This window comes from Falco naumanni, chromosome 1 (assembly GCF_017639655.2).
Source record: "Falco naumanni isolate bFalNau1 chromosome 1, bFalNau1.pat, whole genome shotgun sequence".
Lineage (NCBI taxonomy): Eukaryota > Metazoa > Chordata > Aves > Falconiformes > Falconidae > Falco > Falco naumanni.
In genome coordinates this window covers 54,714,399-54,737,501 of record NC_054054.1, presented here as the reverse complement: position 1 = coordinate 54,737,501, position 23,103 = coordinate 54,714,399, and the positions used below count along the sequence as shown (strand labels likewise).

Here is a 23,103-nt window from a genome sequence, read left to right as displayed (position 1 = left end):
GAATAACAAAAACTGCATGGAAGGGCAATAGAATCCATTCACAGTAAACTGGGCTTTTAGTGATACGCTTCCTGTGCAGAGTCACCTGTAGCTATATAATACACCCTTTCCATGACAAAGGAACAGAAACTATGGAGTATCTAATAGCTTACGCCAGTTCTGTGTCACTTAAGAGTTCTACATCCCTTTTCTTTTAATTTTATCAAACATTTTGTAGATCATTTAACTGGGGATCCTAAAACTGTTAGTAAGTCACCCATGGAAAAGAACTTTCTTATTTCAACAGCTAATATGGGCTCAGCCTTTCAGCATTACCATTAACCCCATTACTCCTTTCTTGAGCAGGTTAATTAGTACATTGCTAAAACTTGCGCTATACAGTCAGTGAAAGCAGGGTTCATTTACTTTAGCAGCAGTAAGGAAGGAGACACCCACTGTTTATTAGCAGAGCTCAGTCTTAAAGCACCTGACTGACGCAGAAAAGGACAATTTTCCCTGCTGTTGACCACTTCTCCACATTTAAATGTAATCTGTTCCGAGAATAAATTTAGCTGCATAAAATTATTGTCTCAACTGTTACTGGTCCATGAAAATGGGAAATTATTTCTTTTGTTCCAAATTGTGGTTGAGGGGAGGGAAAAACGTACTGGTGGTTTAGAGGCAACAGCAGTACAATGGATGCTTTTGTATCTGGAAAGCCGAATCGGCAGTTTTAGTTGAAAATTACAAATACATAACTGGATTACAGAATGTTATGTTACACAAGATACAGTTTTACTGAAAAAAGTCATCAAGTGTTTAACTGAGCATACAGCCTTCTACCTACGAGCTCTCTGAAGTCAGTCCCAGATGTTTCTCCATCGTGTGATGTTTGGTGCTTACAAAGTAGCTGCTGACCTGCAGAACCAGAACCTTCACTACCAGCTCTTTGATATTCTTGGTAAGACATCAAGACACTGACTGGGTTAGCCTCCGTAACATTGCAAAGACGCAAACTCCTGAAAGCAAGATGAGGCTGACTGAGAGACATCATGATGCGGATTATGTAAGTAGCCTAGAACTTCTGTCATCAGACACATGTATGTTCTTTTGTAAGTAATTTTAATTATCTTTAATAATTACTGATACAGATTTTGATTTTAAAAAAAACCAGCAGTTTTGGTCTCTAATTGCAGAATCTCTGAAGTTTATTTTAAGCATTTAACCATACTGAAGAAAACCCAGAATCTCCTTACGGTCCATTCCTTTTATCTAACACGCAGAATCTCTCCTCCTCCAGGATGGTTTTGAAACAAAACAGGGATTTATTTTCTTTTTCAATTCTATATATTGCATGTGCACAGGTCTATATCTATCCTTGGAAGTTTGCTCTGGTTTCTGAATAGAGTTCATCCTTTTACTGGAGCAGGTAAGGAGCATGGGTTACTGGGATATGCAGCAGGTGAGTGATGCCTTTGAAGAGGACAGCTGGCTCAGAAAGAAATTTTTACTGATTCAGTGAAGCAACAGTACTTATCTGATGACCGAGAGCCAGCTGTCCATGTTGCTGGTGTGGTATCATTCACATCCTTTCTTCCAAAGCTACGCTGACTGGTGTGGTGAGGAAAAAAATAAGAGATGTTAAAACCTTTTCTCTGGCTGGGTCTAAATCCAGAATCATATGTTCAAATACTTTAAGATTCCATACCATATTGTTAACACTCTTGTCAAGTATCTTAAATGATTGCCTAGAGGACAGTTTCTTCTTGGGCCACAGGTATCTTTGCCTTTCTGTATTGCTACACTGTCTTTATTTCGTTTCTACAACACTTCTAATCTGAATACAATTCCTGAGGTTCCTTTTACTGTCATTCTGTCGTCATTTTCTTTCTTTATACTGTCCATATTTAATACTAAATCAGATTATTGTTAAAAGTACATCTGTGTGTACCTTTTATCCTCTGCTTAGATTATAGAACAATTAAAGGTACATTACAGTTACTTTTTTATATTTGCTAGCAAAAGGGAGCAGGGTAGAAGCCCACAGCTGTTTCCAAAGACAAACTACTCTGTGTTCAGTCATTATTCAGCTGACTAGCAGTAACATTTATAAAAATAACTGACAGTAGCAGCTTTTTTCAACTAAGAACTGCTTGTGTCAAGAAAGTTCATGAAAAAAGTTATGAACCATGACATAGTCTGACATGACATTGTGATGATAATTCAGTACTTTTAGCATAAAAATATTTTATCTAGTGTTCATTGTTAATATTTTGAAGCACACCTAAGCCTGTGCGTGGGCTTTAGTGTACTTGGCCAGTTGTCTGTACAAAAGTTCACACGTAGTTTTAGAAATACAGGTGAGCTAACCGGCGTGCTGCTGTGCAAGGCTTAATTTCCATGTTGGCAGTCTAAATAATAACTCACAAAAATGGTATCTAGCACTTGTAAAGAGATAGCCACTTAAAAAATGCAGACTCGCTTTTAAAAAAGTCCGTCTGAAATTGAGAATTCCTACAGATCTAAGCAGGTCGTGGTGGGGGCAGGGGAGGGCAGAAATGTATGCTTTTAACATGTCACTTCGATGCATACAGCAAAAAGCTATAGCTTTTTGACCTCAGTCCCCTCAGCGGTCTTATCAGCCTTATGCAGCTGAGCTTCGTTCACTTTAAGGTGCAATTACTGGTTTAAAAATGATTATCTAATATGGGTATTTCTGTGCAGATATCCCATATCTCTTTGCCACAGCAAGATCATCCTGCATACGGGTATACTGTAATTAAGTGTATTGATTAATATATACAGGAATCTTTACCTTCTTTGTAAAGGTAGGGCAAAATCTGAAGATTCTTACAGCCATGGTCGAGGAAGACTAAGCGCAGTTGGCTTGACCACGGTAGACAGAGGTGGTGGAAGTACCCTACCACCTGAACCCTTTGCTCCAGTCCACGCATGAAAACAAGGATGAGTTGATATCCTGGGTTTGTTTCCTTGCAAACTTGGGTATGGTGTTATCACGGGAGGCAAAACTATTTCCACGGGCTTCAGTACAACCCTCTTACGTTCTGCATGTGTCTTCCTAGCAAGGGTCTGTCTTTCATACGTCTTGCCAGTAGGCGACAAATAAGATGTGTGCTTCAGCACTTTAGGCAGAGCTGTGGCTGAAGCAGGATTGATAGATTTCTTCAGCTGAACATAGCTGTTTGTTTGGTTCACATTCTTTTGTTGTATGTTGCTGACTGCTTTAGACACAGAAACTTCAGCCTTAATATTAGATACAGTTTGACAGCGAAGGAACTCCACAGTCTTGGGCTTTATACCACCACCAGCAATATTACGTCTACGTTGTGTTACTTTCTGCTTTTTCTCCGCTTCCTTTGATTTTTTAACAAAACTGCCGTCTAGTAGTCCTTTTGCTGGAGCATGAGCCAAAATGTCTTTAACAGGCACATTTTCAGAAGAATCTTTCTGAAAATTTCAAAGGAAACAATGCATCTAAGCCACAGAACCCAGCTGCAAACTCAGTACTTTAATCCCAGATTCTTCAGAATTTACTCCACAAGAAAAATGATTTAAGTCTTTCTGCTAAATACTACTGTATGTGATAAATGCTACCCAACCTTTTTGCTTAAGAAATTAAGAACGTGACTGTTGTGTAAAGAGTTATCTGAGCATTTGCTCTTCAGAGATTTTGCCCTCTACAGACCTGAAGAGGGGAAACTGAATTCTAGATTTTGTAATGTGTCTCCCACACTGACTTGCTCTGTACTGTGTCTGTAATAACATGCATGCACATATGTAAGTGTGTGTATCAGAAACAGTTATTAAAATACAGAAATATTAGCAGTGATATTAAATATGAATAATTTGTATTATAACAAAAATCCTTGCTCATAATACATAAGCAAGGAACTTTCAAATCAGATTAACTAGAAAGCAGGTCAACATCCAAAGCAATGAGGAAAAAACTATTTACAACTAGCCAAGAAGAAGGCTTCCGTAAACCAGAAATTTCAGTTTGAATTGTACTTAAAGTAGACTTTTTCTGCCTTGTGGAAAAAGTTCATCTCCAGCGTCACCTAAAAACTGGCCACAGCAACAATTGCTTCTGTGCTTCAGAATTTGACTAATAAATTACTCAGATCAACTACCTGAAACAAAAGTATTTCTTTCTCTAGAGGGACATAACGTGGTAGACAGATGTTACACAGCACAATTAACTAAAACTTACTAGCTTAGGGAGCCAGGCTAAAAAAATATTTTACATTGAAAAGAAAGAGGTCAAAACCAGGTAACTTGAAAGGCTTCTCGTGTGATTCTCTTACTCTTAATAAAATCTTCTAATTTCCCCCAAGACACAAGTTTCTTTCAAGCACTGTAATTGCAGTATGAAAGAAAGTGGTACAAATAACCAAATAAGATCTTGCATCTTTACGTGAGGAAAACATTGATGCTCAGAGATGCAAACTAGTGCTTTAAGGCCTTTCTTCAGGAATCCTGCCAAGTCTTTTCCATTACTCAGCAAAAGCCCCCCTGCCTTTCAAGCCAGATTTGCATATGCCTTAGTTTTGGAAGGAAACGTATTCATAGCTATTTTATTCAAATTATAATGAAGTCGTAATCCCTAAGGGTGACAGTATCTTCTTGGATACTGGAAAATCTTGGTGAGACATACAGGCACAACAGATAACCTTACTAGGCACCATTTATCATGAGTCTAATCAAGCTGTGTGTTTCACTCCAAGGTGTGACAGCAAGAATCTGTTTCTTCTGGATATTCCTAACACTAACTTACAGCCAGAGACTGCTCTGATCATGAACAGCTCCATTACAAAAAGGCACGTGCTGGAAAACTGTGCTCAGCATAAAGCTCTGAAAGTGGCACATTTCAACTGCTCACCTATTCTTTGTTCTTAAGACAATGAGAGAACAGCCAGGACTACTTTTTTTTTTTAAAAAAAAATGTTCCATTTCATATATTCTTCTGTGGAAAATGGCAATATTCTTCTTCTGTGAAGTGTTTTTAAATGATAGTTTTCTTAGCTTACCTTTCTTACTAGAATAGCTAAAAAACAGCCACTGGAAATTTCTGATGGCTCCATTTTGAAAAACATTTCAGTGGAAGCCTTTGAATTAGAGCAAGTAGAAAAGACGGGAGGAATAAGCCTGTAAAAAAATAAACGAATGACCAGAAAATAGTATTTAAGGATATAAAAGGAAATAAACAAGCATGTATTAAAAGTAGTTTTCCAAATTATGTCTATTATGTATATTAACCACCAGATAATAAATACATATCAACATAATTAACAACTGGGTTGTTTCTCAGGTCTGCAATTACCAGATTATCAAGTTGTTCACGAAGTTGGGGAATGCTCTGAAAACACTAAGCAGTACGCACAAATTTTAAAGGTGTTGTCTTTGAGTTACTAAGTGTATGCTCATAATAAGATGATAAGTCTAAACTAAATATCTTGGGTTAGAAAAAATTGCCTATTTGTAGTAACTGAGAGCTGTTTTGTCAAATTACAGTTTTGCAGTGAATCAGTGAGGAAGAAAGAACTAGTCTTTTTCTCCTGTTCTCCCTGTAGACTTGGTAAAACAGACTACAAGGCTCATATCCTCCCTGCATTACTAAATAAAGCTATATCCTATGACAAATCAGAGGGTTTGCTTTTAGATCACATAATTCAATGCAAAAATGTGATAATTTTATTTTAACAGATGTCTGACCCTGAAAATTGATGCAGAAATTAACTCAAATTTGATATGCCAAAGCGAGATGCATGAATGGTTTAAATTCTCCTCTATACACACCCGTTTACAATGTGTACACTTAAAGGTAAATCCTTTGCTAAAAACTGTTTTGACAGTGGGTACATGCTTAAAATCACCTTGATAATTTCACAGCCCTAAGACCAGCTGTATGACCCCGAACTCCAGCAAAGCCTTATTTTGTTTGGCACCACTCCAGCACTGCAGAGTAATTCTAAAAGATAGAATACGCGTAAGCACAACTGGCGTAAGTTTCCTGAAAGCTCTCAGTCTTGTTGGAAAAGGAAATTAATACTATCTGTGATGATCACACAGGATCTCACAGATGCTACTGTGAATACAGGGGCTAGTAAGTTTTTTGTTCTATCCTGCATTCTTACAGTCAAATAAGTTATCTAATTAATTCTAAGGAAAGTGTACAAGGAATTGTCATAAGTAGTACACGCATCTTAAACAGTGAGAGCTTTCATCTTAACCATAATCACACTGTATCTTTTATTTACGGTGTTCTACTGCTGCTCTGTTTATGCTGGTTACCAGCAGCTTTATTGCAAGAAGACCATTTAGCGTAAAAATTCAAGCAAGCTGCTCTTTTCTATCAGTGATTTGCAAGAAAGATGCACTTTGTTGTATCTTAACATCATGCATAACAGAACTCTTTTAAATTTGGGTTGGGCACAGTTAACATTTACCATTTTAATCATGCAGAGTTTAACTAAACTGAATGATATCTTGAACAACAGTACCTTTCCCTATGATAGCCAGGTCATTAACATCATGTAAGATAATATGAAATCTAAAAATACAGTATTACTTTCCTGTGCTCTTTGCAACAAAACCACTTTTAACCTGCATTCCGTAATCAACTGTTACATCTACGTGCAAGTAAGTGCCAACTGTTTGCATTTATCTACTGTGACTGAAAGGGAAATCCAGAAAGTACCCATCAATCTTTTAACAACTGCTCCAGCTGAGGCTTTAACTACATAAAGTATACAACACACATTTTTCCTACGTATTTGTTATGATTGCACAGTATATTCTTTCACTGTGACCTGTTCCCCCCAAAAGTCATTCATCTGAATGCAGGGATGAGCAAGCCTACAGAAGAGGTTTTCACTCTTCTATACTCACATTTTAAGAAGTCATTTCTTTTTCCCTTGAAACTGGTAATTCTAGGTCAGAAGCTGACAGCATACCCGCAAGTTCCCTGACTTCTAGTCTCCATTTTATCTTAAACTAGCTTCATTCTCTGAATACTGATAGAGATACTGCTTTTATCCTATCAGAACCTCACCACAATGTTATTTCCAACCAGTGACACGTTCCTCCAATCTCAATTTCAGATGGGAACAAAAACGTTAGAGGAAAAAGTCAAGAGGATGAAAGCACTAAGTAGCAAACACCAAAAGAAATGGAATGAGGGGCAGCAAAAAACTATTTAAAATGTTACTCTAATGCAAGACACAAATATCGGTCTAGGCTAAGAATTATGCTATGATTGAAAGTTATACTTCTAATTTTTCCATAGACAAAACTACTCATTCCATACCTATATGGTGGGACTTCATTTCCTTCCACTCCAGATTTCAGTGCTTTTTCCACTACTAGTTCATTTTCTTCTGGGTAAACTGAACAAGTGCAGTAAACAATAGCTCGTACTTTGTTAACTACAAAATAAAAAGAAATTTTTTTCACTGTTCAAGTTCCTCGTGCACACAGTGATTTAGTAAGGACTGAAAACATCGTAAAAATTATGCTTGGATGTTACTTTTACCAATAAAATGTATCCTCCTGAACACATTAGCATTCAATCTCTATTGTTTTTTAATAATTAAAATATTTTCAAATATTTGCAGATTTCAGCACAAATTCAAAGCTGCATCCTGCCTTTTCACACAGCTTCCAATGGAGGGGGAAAGTGGCAGCATGCAGGTGGAGTCAGACTACAGTTACAACTTTTCCAAAGCACAGTATGAGTAAGCCAGTTCTCTACACAATGCTGAAGATTATTGTATTAATGGCTGGTGAACACTAGGACACAGAAACGCCTTGAGGAAATCATTATTTAGGAGTACTGGTTACACACTTACTGTTAACTAACAGCATAATCGGTGTATTTTTAATTATATAAAAACTGGTGATAGTACAATGGAATCGATAGCACAAGGACTTCCCAGAAACTGGGGAGCTAGCACACTTACATTTCATTGCATGAATCAACTCATTTAGCTGCCTCTCAGCAAGAATACTGAGTTTATCCTCAGATACAGATCCCTGGAAAAGGTGTCTCAGCAATCCTGCATCTAAATAAAGAATTGTAATTGTATTATTGCAACTTGTAGTGTGTCGACTTTAATAAGTTGTTTCCACAAAATGCTTTGGTATAAGACCCAGTTGTTATTGGTGCAGTGCAAAGGTAGGTCTTGCAAATTACAATACCAAGGAGTGCCTTAATGATTCTTCTTTCCCTCTTTAGCTGTAATTTAGCTGCTTCTATGTAACAAAAGTTGTACAGTAAATGGACTTATACAAACAATCAATAAAGGAAGGAATGTAATCAATGGAAAATGATACACACATTGGTATCTTGAAATAGATTTTCTGCCTATAATCATTTTCCCTTAAAAGAAAGGCTATATTCACTCTGCTCCCAAGAATAACCCTCAAAACTTCATACTATCAATTTGAAGCAGACACACAGAATTATGCAAGTTATTTAGTATATAAATGTTATAGTAGTTAAAGTAAGGAAGGTTTTTTTAATAAATGATACAATTTACTGAGGCAGCTATGATGTCTAGACCACAATACTTGAATGCAATTTCTACCAAGAAGCATGACATGAGCTAGCTATTGTACTGAAAGTTACCTCCATGTTCATTTAAAATAAAGTCTATTGGATTGCCAACACCCAGTCCAGAGCATTGTGGTAGCAGCAAAATAACTTTTGTGTTTTGAAGTCTCGAATCTGTTGGTCTAATCTCGGTAAAGTCTTCATGTAACAACTGAATATCTGAAAAAAGGGGAAAACTCAGTAGTTCCACATGCAAGCAAGCCTGCCTAATTTTAATGTGGTAAAGGGGAAGAGACTGTGATGTTATATAGGCTTCCATGGAGCTAGAGCCTGCTAGACCCTGATCCTCCAAAGTATGCCCCACTGATTTCAAACAGATTGAAAAACTAGCCAGACCTGAGCGTCTTCCACTGAAAAGACTGCTAATGGGTTCTGAAGTCTTGCTGCTTTCTGTTCTGTGTCCTCCAGGTAAACTGGACAAGTGCATGTGTTTTGGATTAACGCTGACAAATGGCTGAAAATCAGTCTGAAAGCAACAGCCAGGACTTGAAATAAATGGACCCAAAAGCTCCCAGCTACACCAACTGCTGTACAGTAACTACTTATATGGAAAAATTCACCCTGACATTTCCAGAGCCTGCATCTATGACATGGTTAACTTGCAGCCTTTGATGAACTTGACTGTAGCTGAAGAGGTGTCAGTTCATCCTGTGACAAAAAGATAAGTTGCTACTGCCCTCCCCAAGTCCTCAAATATGAAATCTCTGAACGCTGATAGAATTATGCCATATTTATATATACCACAAACACCTACATAACAATACTTTATGCACACCAACTGTTTTAACACCTACTTTTACATCCAATGTGACTGAACAAGTTCCTCAGTTCTGCTGCTTTTGCTGAGGATTTCACACCACAAACAAAAATTCTGGACATGCTGTTTGTCAGCACTGACATATGGGCAGTGGTCAGATGGGAACCTACATGAGCCACGATAATGTCATCAGCTGTATTCAACAGTGCATGTGCAGAGTGTACAGCAAGGCTGCGAGACTTATCCTGGAAAATAACGACACAGAAATTACGCGTAACCAACTATGTTGGTTTCTATGAACGCCAACCTCCTTTCCAAAATCAGGGAAGTATTTCATTGTTTTCATGACAAACAGGAAAGAAGGGAGGAGAAAAACTAATCGGGGATAGCTGCTAATACAGAATTAAAGAAAGTACAAAACCAAACATCTTAAGTCATTCACTAAATTTAAATAATATCATTCTGACTAATGCATAAGAAAGCATAATATCTGGAGGTTAAAACAATGTAGTGCGTATCATCGCCATGGGGAGGAACGCCTAGCAACAGCCAGTTCCAGAAAAGGCAAACATAAGCCATAATATGCAGAATTCATTCTCTGAGGCAGCTTAACAGAGAAATGCAAAACTATTCACCTAGCTCTTGACAATAGTTATAGGAGAAATGAGGTCCTTACAGATGAAAACCCAAGATTCTGCTGGAATGTGAACACCACAGAGGCAGATCTGAATGCAGAAAGCACAGGGACTTCTCAACAAGAGTAAGTGAAATGCTACAGGTGATGAAGAGAAAAAAGGTAAATCGGACATTCTCTCCATTAAATTACTTTATTTGCACCAAATCTTGCAAACACTGATGATAAAGGGGAGCACTAAAACCTTTAAGTTCACATCAACATCTGTGTATCTACTTACAGCATTCAAGTACCACCCTACCCCACCAAAGAGAGATGTTTTTGAGGGTGCAATTTCCTCACTTTGAATATTCTTAAGTAGTCATACTCAGAATTTGTTCCTGTGACCTAAGGGGCTCTCATATCTAGTTATATTCTGTAAGTCTTCCATTCAAAATACACATACTGAAATTGAATATTGAATACTGAATTGCTTTGTAAGTCGGGTAATAAATTTTGAGGCTAAAATTTCCAGAAAATGAAAAAGCATGTAGTGAAAATGCCCTTTGAAATGTTTCTGCTAGGCACACAAGAATCATCAGACACTTCAGATAATTTGTGGTTGTGTGTCGTTGAACAGTTACTCCGAACCACTGCTCTACAACAGGAACCTCTGCCCAGTCTTGCCTGGGGAGGCTAATGATGGCAAGTCAGGAAAAAGACCAGTAGGATTTATGAAGATTTAGGAATCACACTGCACAAAATATAAAGAAGCATCATTCCATCACAAATACAGAGTTGAAGAGGAAGAGGGATTATAATATTAGCGTACCATCATCTATGAACTGGGGGTAATGCATACAGAGTTACACAGAAACTGTCCTCGCATTTTCAGAAACGTCTGCCTCTTCGACCACTTTCGATGTTTATTTTAACAGTTTTAAGATTAAACTTAAAACATTCTACTAACTTAATTGTAGCAATCGATTATAACCATTAATATTGCCATGCTAAATTTAGTAAGTGGAACAGTTTCTAACCTTCTAACTATTAAAAAGGTCCAAACCCTTATGAGAGTATATTGCTGACTGACTGACTTAATAGGACAGTCACATGATACATGACCTCACTCATGCAAAGCATTACTTTAGTTTGTAGATCGTATTATTCAAGGGTGACATCAACTTACCTGCAGGAAGAGTTTGCAGTCTGCAAAAAGATCTAAATTAAGCAGTTCTTCTTTAAGAGAGGAAGGAAAAAACAATACATCATGACAGTGTTGGTCCACGCTGTACGTATAACCGTCGAAGTCTGACACAGATTCAACTCTCGTGAATCCCTTCTTCTTCAAATCTCTGAAAACATCTTGAAGGCTGTTAACATGCAGCTGACCATTAAATATACAAGAGTTACTTAAGCAATGTAGCTCACAATCATTACACGGGGTTTTGCCCTTTTTTTTTGTGTGTGAGTATACACACATGCATATATACATAAAAAAGTGCAATACTGCCTAATGGAGGAGGGGAATTCACTCTATTTTAGGTATGTAAGTTCTGGTTTGAAACAATTAAGTTAATAAGTCTGATAAAATAAATTCAGAAAGAGGTATGTGTCTCCAGAGGATGATTCAAAGCATCAAAACATAAATGTCCATGTGCTCAGGAGACACTGTAGCAAATGAACTGCCTGAATACTTAAGTCCTTCCAATTGCTTTCAATTTAGCCAGCTCACCAATTAATTTAATGGCTGATAACTGAAATAATCCTTGTGTAAATGTAATGAAGGCATAAATGCTGAGGTTTGCAATTCAAGTATCATAAAGATTTAAAGGTATATACACCAAGACTTGTTTGTTGCAACGCAGTTTTATACAGTGCCATAAGCTTACGTGGTACGTTAGATGTAGGATCAACGCAGCAGCTTTTAGTTCAGTCTTACTTAAGGTTACAAAATCAAAACCGGCCTAAGATACCTCTCTCTTGAAAAGCCTATAATCTAAGCACGGAACACTGGTCCAAGACAAGAGCAGGAAAACAAAATTCTTGACAAAGTAATAAAATGGATTACCTGTCTAACAAAATAGATAACAGAATAACCTGGTGTGGTTCATGTATCAGTACAGAACTGGGAACACCAGGGGTTTAGAAAGTCTATTTTTATTTCAAGTTTACACTAACCTTACAGAATAAACACCAATTTTAAGTATTGGATCTGTCTTAACACTCTTTGCCAAGTTATGACTTACAGTAATACATCCACTTTTAAAACCCTTTTCTCTTTATTTTTCATCGAGTTTGCTCACCCATGCAGAGTTTTTTTTCTAACTTTATTTCCTCATTTATTTGGTGAAAGACCCACACAAGCAACAGAATAGTAAGAAAAACTGTTTCACAACTTTGTCACATTTTATGAATACCATTACTGCAATATAAACAAACACACACACACCCCCCACACACAACGTCACTGGTCTAAGCAGAATTTACTATAGGAAACTTAAATTACTGGTAATAATATAACCTGGAAATTCTAAAACAAGTGTGTAGCAAACTGTATCCCTTCACACGTAAAACATCAATATTAGACGATACTTTACAGACCTTACCTGATTTTAGATGTGTTTATCCAAACACATAAAGGTAAAGCAGAAGCCCTTTGTTCCTGCTTCCGTGTGGTTTCTGGTAAAATGTATTCAATTGAAAGAGCATCATGTTTGATGCGACATCTTGCTAGTGCAGCTGCCAACTTGGTCCTAAAACTACAGAAGTTTCAGCAAGTTTAACAAGACACAAGTTTAGTAAGTTCTATAAATGTTTACATCCGCTACTAACATGCACTATTTCTATTACAATAATATCTTGCTTAGAAACCAAAAGTGAGGCCTCATTTTGCAAGCCCCTACAGAAAATACAGTTACAAGACATTTTCTACCCCAGACAGTGGTAGATGCAAGGTACATCGGTAAGATTGTTTTACTTTTGTTTTACTTAAATGCACACAGGACTGGAATTATAAGAGATGACTCTCAAGTATGTCAATCTCTGGAATACAATCATCAGATATTTTTGCATGCTTGAAGATATAAATACATTCAGGTGCAGAATGAGCATTTGATGCAAGCTAACCTCTAAATGCATACAGAAACACAAGTATGATGACAACCAGGAGTCAATTTCATAATTCTGACGTTTTCATTTAAGAGGAAATATTCCCAGTCTTTTCTTCCCACAAGCTTTATGCATGATCTTGATACATGATAATTCAAAGCAAATAAAAATTGCTGGTGAGCTACTTCAGATATCAAGGTATATTAGTTACTGGCCTCCACAAACACCCTGTAATTGTGATATTCATAAACTTCTGGACTATTCTAAATCCATCAGCAACACAATTTTGTCCAATAAATGCCTGTTGACTTCATCAACACTGACAAATAATTGAACACTACTTAAAATGTTTATTTTACATATCTTTTTAATTATATTGAAAATAATAAATATTTAAGAAAGTTGCATAATAGAAGTATTGCTACATAAATGGATGTTATTCCATTCCATGACCTGTTAACTCTATTACACTCCTATTTATGAACATTTACTATTTAGTTTCTTTTCTAAATTGTATGAAAAAAATTTCAACTCCAAAATAAGATTCTAGCAAAATAATCCACAATATAAACATGGCTTGTTAGCTCTATTTTTCTTAACTCTTGGAATATGAAAGTTCCCCTTTAAACCAGGTTCTCATTAAAAATAAAAACAAAGCCCACGAAACTCAAAAGACAAAAGACATCTGTAATAACTAGTTTTAAAAGGCACTGGTTATACAAATCTGTATTTCTGTTAGTATATATCAACAAAAAAAGCTTTTTGCATGTAAATCTGTATAGATAACGCTCTATCTTCCGAACTTCTGCTACAGGTTCCTCTTCATCAAAAATCTCTCGTGCTCGAAATTTTCGGTCTTGCAGGTCATAAAGCATCACAACAAGCAAGCTGGTTAATTCATCTGGCTGCAACAGAAAAGTAACTGGATAGAGAAAGTGACACAAAGCATGCCTTATGTCTGCAAAAAGATCCGTATCAAACAGCAGTCTCCCATGTAAGAGGCATTAAAAACTCCAGTGAAAAGCTTATTCCTAAGAATGTGAAAAGAATTCCTCATGAAGAGTTACTAGAACATTGAAGAATTTTTCTAAAAACTGAAATACCCAACTGAATTATTTAGCTTATCAAAATTTAAAACATTTTCCATACAGACTGATAATATACTATATCTTAATAACTTTTAATGTTACCAGAATTTAAACTTTGAAATTATTTTCTCCTCATGAGGTAGTTCCTTGAATAGCTAAGCTAACAAAGACTTCTTTATCAATTTTTCTCTTGTAGTAATCTTTGGTATATAACAACCAATGAGCTCAGTTATAATAACCATTCTGCAGCTGGGACATATGTAAACTCTCCTTCCCATGTCTAAATGTTTACAGCAGGGAGCATCCTCTTCTTAGGGACAGTAATTAACAGCACTTCCTGTCTACCTCTTTTCATGACATTCCTATAGTTCTTGTGCCTTCAAAAATTCTTACCTTCTCACAAATACAACTGAAATTAGCTAGAAAACTCAAGTTATCAGGGAAATACCACCAAACAAAAAATGTTGCCACAGAAGTCTTAGTTCCTTACAAAACCAAGCCAAAAATCAAATGTGTTAGATCATCTGCCTGCTCACATCAATTTCCACAAATAACATCAGTTCAAATTAATCTTGTAATTTTCAAGGGCATGAGAGACTGAACTGGAAGGAATAGCAGATTACTCTGTCAGCTCTAGGTTTTTTCAAAGCAGGAAAGCCTGTTGAGAGAGTAAACTGGACCAATTTTTGCCAATACAAGTGCAATGTTTGTCTGCAATACAGTTTGCCCAGGACATGAAACATGGGTTCAATGGATTCTTTTGTCTGACAGGGTTCACTCCATGCCTTCCAGCTCCCAGGGCAGGAAAGGAACATGATTTTTTTCCCCACTCACAAGGGGATACAGCTGGGAAGGAAAGCACATGGACACGGACTGGCTCATGGACAACAGGAATAAGCAAGTATTACACTGCAGTAGGCATTACGGCTCACTCTCCTGCCGTCTTTCTTTGAAGGTTTTGATTCCTAGCAGTAAGGTCCAACAACAATTACAACAGATCTACATACACTTAATGTATCTGCTACCTTGGAGACTGATGCTTTAGACTACCTAAAAAGGACAGCAACATTTCAGTCTTAGGCTACCATACAGTTCAAAACAAAAAAATTGTTTTGAAGAATGTTGCAGAATCCTCAGAAAATATTCTAATTACATCAACTCAGAAAACACAAAATCCATTTCCTCATAAAAATGTTCACTTACTATTGACTGGCACGGGTAAACGCAACTATCTAACAATATTTCTTCAAGAAGATCTTGATCTGCAAAAAAAGAAAATATTGACAAGTTATGCTACGAAATGTACAACATTCTATGGAAGAAAAATAAAAACTTATTAATCATTAAAGAAAAAGCTGGAAGTGTAAATATAATGAAAATTAACAGCAAATAATTCAATCACAAACAGTAGCAACGCTAAAAAAGTTGCATGTAAAGGAATTGCATGAAAAAGTACAGAGTTTAAACATTTGATTCCACAAAATGCTAACAACACTTAGATATAGTTAAATATTTGAGGGATACAAGTAGTCTAGTAGTCATCTGTAGTTCAACAAAAATTTTCCCAGATTTCTGGTGTTGGGCAGAACTTTTTTTTTTTTTTTTTTTAATATCTGCTCTGCTGCATCATTTCTGTTGACAATTCTTGGAAAATTTTGTACTTACATTTTAAAGCACTGAAAGCCAGTTCATAAGATTCACGCTGGGAATATTCATCTTTAAAAGTCAGCAAGGGAGATACTGAGGCATCACCATATCGCACCAATATTCTATCCTTACGCTTTTCAGTATGAATGCCTTGAAAAATCTTAGCTGCATTTATGTATACAGAGTCATGATAGCCATTCTTCTCAATCAGAGTCATTCTTTTTTCAACAGATCCTTTTTCATTAGAAATTTTAATTTTACTCAAGTCTGAAGTTATCATTTATAACATCCTCATGTAAAGACACCACATTACTTTTAGAACCTGGCATTCTTCCAGTTGCTGACTGTGTAAGCGCAAGTCACAATCGTGCTGCCTCTGCAAAAAACAAAGTTGGTATTGAATTATGAAGTTTTCTTTCAACAGAATATTATTTTCCCTTCATTTTCAGGTTTTCAATAGAATTTATTTTCTTTTTTAGGCTCTAATACTGCAAATCTGTATATGCATATATTATCTATACTTAAAAATATATATACATTTCTGTATCATCTTACACATAGTAGAGATTTATAATAGTTTTCTTACCTTATTTATTTTCACTAATGCAGATACAAAGACCTGTTACTTGTTTCAAAGAAGCCAGTGCTTTACCATAAATGTTCCTGAACAGACTATATGCAGAGATTTGATTCTCTGTGTCTAATAAGAAGCATTATTATTGCAGATAGAATAGTATCTCTTACTAAGAATTCTCCTTTAACGAAAAGACACTACAGAAATTTCAAAGCATCCATCATCTCTTCCAAAGAAGAACCATCTTGAAAAGAGTTGAAGTGAATTCCACATGCTTGTTCACTAAACTGCATTATCGACTCCTAAAAATGGATAATAGAGATCATCTAAGTGTTAATATATTTAATGTATTACCTAAACAGCACAATTTTAAATGCAGGAAATCCTTTCTGACAGTCTCTGAAGATATTACCCAACTCTCCACAAGCCCACGTGTTTCTCAAATTTCCTTCACACTTTACATAAACAATAAAATAAAAATTTCCTTCCCAGAGGTGGAATAGGGAAGGCTTCAAGAAAAAAAAATAAAAAGCCCCAGTGTTAGTTGAATCAAAAAATATGCTTAAGTTCCACATAAAACTTGCTTAAAGTACATCTAGCACAGTGCTTTGATTTACCCTACTTGCTCTGGTTGCAGCAGTAATATGCACTTATGACAATGTTTGGAGGCTCAGAAGTCAGGTTAAATGTTCAGAAGAGGCCTAAGACAAGATAAATTTAATCGCAGAGTAAAGAATAAAGTAAAAAAAATAAAAAAAAGAGAGAGAGAACCAAAATAAAACAAACTAGTTTTCCTGTCTGGGGAAGAATAATACAAGAGAACTATGAGGAATTTAGCAGCTTTAGCACAGAAAGCTAGGCATGGTCTGGTGCTGACAAAAAGAGTTCTGAATACTTAGGATTAACAACACCGAAAAGCAGAATTTGCTCTTTTCACCAGCCTAAAAATCAAAACTACAAGGTGATACTCTGACCAAACAGAAAGGATCTTCTCTTTTCCTACACAATTTACTTCAGTACAACCATTCTCAAGCTTTTTCCCTGCCCGCCCCCACATTCCTCAGGAAAAATTACATACCTCTTCTCCCCAGGTCAGACTTGCTCAGCTTTCTTTTTTCCGCTCCCCTTTCCTGCCCCCATCACACAAAACAAAGGAGGATGGCAGCATGCCGCGTTGGAGGGGAAAGGAGGAACACAAGCTGTTACTTCTCCAGCAGGCAGCCACCAAACGCCCCGTGCTGAGCCAGCATTCCCCCATTCAAACTCCCTCTCCCCAGCGCAGGTGACACTCAACCCACTCTTCCCCTCTCCAAGACTGGCACAGGTCAGTGTCCACCCAGCCCAGCATGCTTCAGAAACCTGACCAGTGTTGCTTCCTGAATTCTGGCACCTCATCTGGAGGAGGCCACATGTCATTCTCCTTTCCCACGACTTGCTCCACAAAACTGACAGCCACTAACCCTGCAGAGGCAACTTTTTACTGTCTCCATATAGAGGTCCTGGGCCTCAGGCAAACAGCTTCTTCCAGCGGGAGTTAAGCTCCAGCATCCCTGGTGTTAGATGCAGCACTGATGGATCCATGGAGCAAACAAATTTATTTTATGAAGCCCTACTGAAGCAGAACAAGCAGTACTATCAAAAAAAGCACTATTCTTCAACAGAATAAAGTACCAAATTACCTAAACCAAATTTAAACTCTTGTGGTTAGAAAGGAGAAAGAAAAATACCCAATAGTATAAAAATTCCTGACAGAATTTACAGGTAAGTTGGCCAGAAGATATGTACAAGACTTCACAGAAAAAAGAACAGCATCTAAGGACCTGGAGCTCAAACCCCTTCTCCAGCTGAGCACAAAGTACTCCTTTTTAGCGTATGTAGCAAGTGAACTAACATTTGTGCTGTCAGGACTTTCAAGACTTGAAGGGTTTCCAATTACTGTTTGCGACTTCTTTGCCAAAATCCTTTTTGCTGGCCTGCCAGACACACTGCTATTAAGATTATTTGATGAATATACCTTCCCAAAAGACAAATGACATCTTAATAAAGATGACGGTGCTCTGCCCTGTGCAGACACACTGCACAGTTGCAACACTGTAAATCACAGCTTTGATTAATATGAAGCTCAGCTGGGAAGAACTAGAGAAGAAAAGACCCTGCCTTTGTCTATGGAAGAAATGAGCTGAACCTCAAGCAGATTACTCAGCTGAGTGGCAAAAAAAACCTCAAGGTCCCAAGAGGCCATCATTCTCCTAAAAGAGAGAATGGCCTTTCAAAGTTCAGAAAATAAATTTCCACTCTTTAGACAAGAAAATCTTCGAATGAAACATGAATTTGTTGTTAGGAGGTTGCTGAAGAGAGATGAAGAAAGAATGTGAGCATAGAAAAAAAAAAACAAACCCAAAGAGTTCTACAAACGCTAAATAAATCAAAATTAAAAAAAAAAAAATATCTGGTGTAGACCCAAATGCAGCATCTCTCCATAAAGTTTTAGCACGCTGATTCAATGTTAAAAATACATACACACCCTCACTGATCTGGCTGACTACAGGTACAACTGCCTCATCTACAAACCAGAAACTTGCTGTTGCAATAAAGCTTCCAAGTTCTGGCCAATATAATTCCAAACTATTTTCCTCAAGCTTGATCAGATTTGCAAGTTAGAGTAGTAAGTAACAGGGTATGCAGAAGAAGGGAACTTAAAGACACCTGTGATTAAAATTTAATGGACAGCTGCTGGACAGCTATTCTCCATGACACCTAGAGTTTCTGTTATGAACAGAAAGCACTTGTCTCAGGATAATATTGGTTGTGAAAGCACTGAAAACAGACAAAAAACATCTCCCCACTTCTGCTTCCAAGTCATAATCCACTAACCTGATGACAACAACCATGACAACTTGCTGTTAGCACAACAGTTCAACAAGTAATATCAGCACCATCGCAAGGGAAAGGGGGTGCATCTTGTGTACCTTACCTCTGCAAAGGGATGTACAAATCTCTTTCCTGCAAACACCTGTATTATGGGTGGAGCTAGACTCCCATCACACAAGTTACTGTTACCCAAGCACAAACAATAGCAAAAGATAAGAAGATTGCAGGTTTCAAACACTACAGTGGGAACTAGAGAGGAGGATGGGGAACTAGATCAGACTATAATGCTTTACAGCCAGGCAGTGCAAGGTAGGAGGCCTGGAGGCATTCACAACATCTTTTCCTGTCTTTTTTCCAAAGACTAAGTGGAGCTCTCGGCTGCTCTGGGAGGCTCTGTATTTGAAGCATTCAACACGTTTAAGAGCACCTGAAGAGATCATGGGTCAGTGAGAACAAAGACTTCACACTCATGCTCTGAGGAAGCTCTTGAACAGATCATGAGGTAACCTTTCCCTCACTCCCTGCACCATTGGGGGAAAAGTAACACGTCAGGTAACTGTCAGGCACCCTCACAGGACAAACAGAACTGTCTGAACACTAGTAGGTTTAAATATGTAAGAGAGTTTTAATCATTGCTTCCCAATACCAGAGATACGCTACTGTTTTAGCCAGTATGCTTGCCAGGAAGAAAAACTGGATTAATTTATTTGAATGTTCTCAGTTTCAAATGAAACTGACTGTAGACCATGTGGTCCTGCAATTAGGAACTAACAGCACTAGAAAAATATTGTATCTGTGGCACACAATATAGATCCATATGAAGAGCAAATAAAAAATGTTTCCTGTTTATGTGTAACTTCACTTAAAGTGGAAGTTAACTAGCGTATCATAAACACTCAGCTTGAATAATGGCTCTATGTTTGATTTAATGAACTCTGGTGAAGAGCGTTGTAACATTTATTCTCTATACAGCATAGCAAACGACTTCCACACATAGACACACACACCCGTCGAAGTCACTAATTTGTCTGGTTTTATATCAATACATGTATTTTTTTCCTGTTTCTTCAGTTACCACCTTTCTTCAGTAGACTGTAGCATTTTACAATTCAGGAAAAGAGATAAACAACAAACAACCCCACAGCATTTGCGCTGTGCCAGGTGCGGCAGGCAGCCCGGCCGCCCGGTACTAATTCCCGTTAACGGGAACCCATGAAAGGCGGCTCTGCGAGCACAGACTTCGCTCCTCGTACGCCAACAAGCAGTAAGTCCCTGACGGCCACGTGCTGTAGTTTTTACCTCATTAATTTTATGGCCGTACACGACTGCACCTGCTTTCTAACATCAACTGTGACTGTCTGACACCGAGCTTCAGCGGGCGGCAAAGCATCTGCTGTCCCCAGCTTCAGCCACGGGAGGGACAGGATGGCCAGCGAAAGTCGGCACAAGTCCTCAGCCACAAGGCCGCTCCCCTGCTCCGCGTGATTTATGAGCAGATTCACACGCACACAAAGATACCTCTCTGTGTAAACACCCAAAGGGCTTCTTTTAACACCGCGCTGAAAGGCCTTAAAAAACAAAACAGCCCCCGCAATACCACACAGGCGCGGACGGGGCGGCTTCTAAACCCCTTCCCTCAGCAGCCGCCCATGGGCCGTTCCCTTCCCGCCGCCGTTTCTGCCGCCCGCGCCCCCGGGGGCCTGAGGGACCCGACGCCCTGAGGGGCGCGCCGGGGCCGCCCGGCCGCTGGAGCCCCGCTGCCGCGGCTGCAGCCGCCCCCGCCCCAAGCCGGGCAAGGGAGCGGGACCCCCCCCGACCGCCCCCGCTACCCCTTACGCGCCAGCCAGCGGCTCCCCACAGCCCGCCGAGCCGCGGCGCCGGGCTCGCCCCGCCCGCAGCCTCACCTGCCGGGCCGCGCCGGGGCTGCGGGCCGCTGGGTCCGGGAAGGGGCGCCGCTACCCTCCGTGCTTCGGCGGGGTCCCCCTGCCCCGGCCAGCAGCCTCCTCCGCGCCGGGGGCGGTGGTTCGGGCCGCAGCGAGCCTGCGATGCGGGGTGGCGGCGCCAGGTCCCGCCGGGCCAGCGGGCGGGGCCGGCGGGGCCGGGGCTCGGTCTGCAAGGGCCAGGCGAGCCCGTCCCGCTCGGGCTTCACCGGCGCCGCCCGAGTAATTCAGAAGCCGCAACAAAATGCCAGGATCCGCCTTGGCAACCGCACGCAGGCGTGCTGGGTGCGAGGCGTGCGGGCCGGGGGCGGCCGTGGCCGGGCATTTGCGAAGATCCCTGCCTCGGCTCGCGTGTTCCTCTTCTGGCTTCTTTTGCTTTGGTTTGTTTAAAAAAAAAATAAAATAAAATATCCCCGAACAGCATTAATTTTTGCAAACTCCTTGACCGCTTTAAAAAATGCCGCTTACCTGCACTCGCATTTTTAACTGCATCGAAGCGCCACCAAGTTACAGGGCTGCAAATCCCACAAGTACAGGAACAAACCCAGATGAGGCGCTGGGACTTCATTCGCACTTGAAATTAGGGCGCTGTTACCATACCCCATGCTCTTGGAATGCTTTAGCTGTCTCATCCTTTGTCTAAACACATAACAGGATCAGGCTTTTAAGTTGTTTCCAGGCTTTTTTTTTTTTTTTTTTAAATTTCCTGAAAGTATTCCAATAATCAAGCAATAAATCAGCCATAACCTTGTCAGAAATCTACTTTTTCCCCATAAACTTTGTTTCTATTATGTCAGTGCTGCTATGGGCAATCTTTAAATTCCCCCAAATAAGGGAAAATCCCCTGTGATTCAGTTAAAATCTGTGATGACCTTTGGTGTGTCATCTCTCCCGCATGACCCTGCCTGGCACCTCACGGAGGCACCCACCACAGGTACGAGTGCTCTTACTTTAGAAGTTCAGACTGGCTTCTGCAGTAGCACGGCACAAAAGCGAAGTCACCAGGGGCTTTGCTCCAGCTTGGCTGTACATTGAGTAAAGCACTGTACAAAATCTTGGCACATCCGTGTTTTCACAAATGGTGAGGTCCCAGAGTTTTTTTGGGAGCAAGCTCTACTGAAGCACACCAGCCAGTTCTTGTTAGCACTGCTGAAAATTTGGATGTTAGCCAGATCCCGTTCTGGTATCAATGCTATCAGACAACTAAGCAAACCAACCTGCGACTATGCAACCGTCTGCATTGGGACTAGAATATCTGGAGAGTTAAAAACAGTCCTTGGTTTGCTGATGGTACAAAGAGACCTTTCTGGTTTGGATCTGCCACGTGCTGCAGCAACGCTACTGCAACTGTGGCAGTGGCTGTTAATTACAAAGCAAGCCAGGTAGACTGGGTAAACTTTGCACATAGCAGTTCAAACAAATCTTGAATCCTTCCTGATGAAGGGGAGGAATACGTGATTAATAGGTTGTGTGGATCAATAGGGCACGATACTAGCTAAAGTGTAGACGGAAAGGAGGGGTTTGTGTTGTTTATTTCATTTTGTCCAAATAGATATGGCAGCTTTTAATTTTTAAAGGACTCAACTGGAAATTACTGCCCAATGTCATTGTCATTTCTGTGTACTACTTTCACCTTCAAAGTGAAGGTATTATTTCACCTTCGGGTGAATATTACTTTGCTACTGAAGATCAGAGGGAAAAAAAATTCCCTTCTTACCAGGCTTTATGAATTCAGGTTCTTCCTGAAGTTGTATTTGGGTCTTGGCACTGAGAACCAGAAAGTAATGAGAGAAATCAGAGCCAGCAGATCAGTTGCAAACAGGCTTGAAGAGGAAGGTAATGGAAATCAAGTTGCTTTTTTAAAGGCAATAGGATTTCTTCTTGTATGAGA

At 39.1% G+C, this 23,103-nt stretch overlaps 1 protein-coding gene across 1 annotated transcript; it reads right to left on the bottom strand.

Moving 5' to 3' along the window:
* Window positions 1–14: 14 nt before the first annotated feature.
* Window positions 15–16,201, bottom strand: NSUN7 (NOP2/Sun RNA methyltransferase family member 7). The gene is given in 13 exon segments (XM_040594691.1): window positions 15–1,590; window positions 2,795–3,447; window positions 5,028–5,145; window positions 7,307–7,424; window positions 7,959–8,060; window positions 8,627–8,770; window positions 9,406–9,613; window positions 11,171–11,354; window positions 12,591–12,737; window positions 13,852–13,997; window positions 15,384–15,442; window positions 15,846–16,101; window positions 16,103–16,201. Coding segments are annotated over 12 exon segments (2,154 nt in total). The 5' UTR covers window positions 16,157–16,201; the 3' UTR covers window positions 15–1,590; window positions 2,795–2,829.
* Between the last annotated feature and the right edge of the window lie 6,902 nt (window positions 16,202–23,103).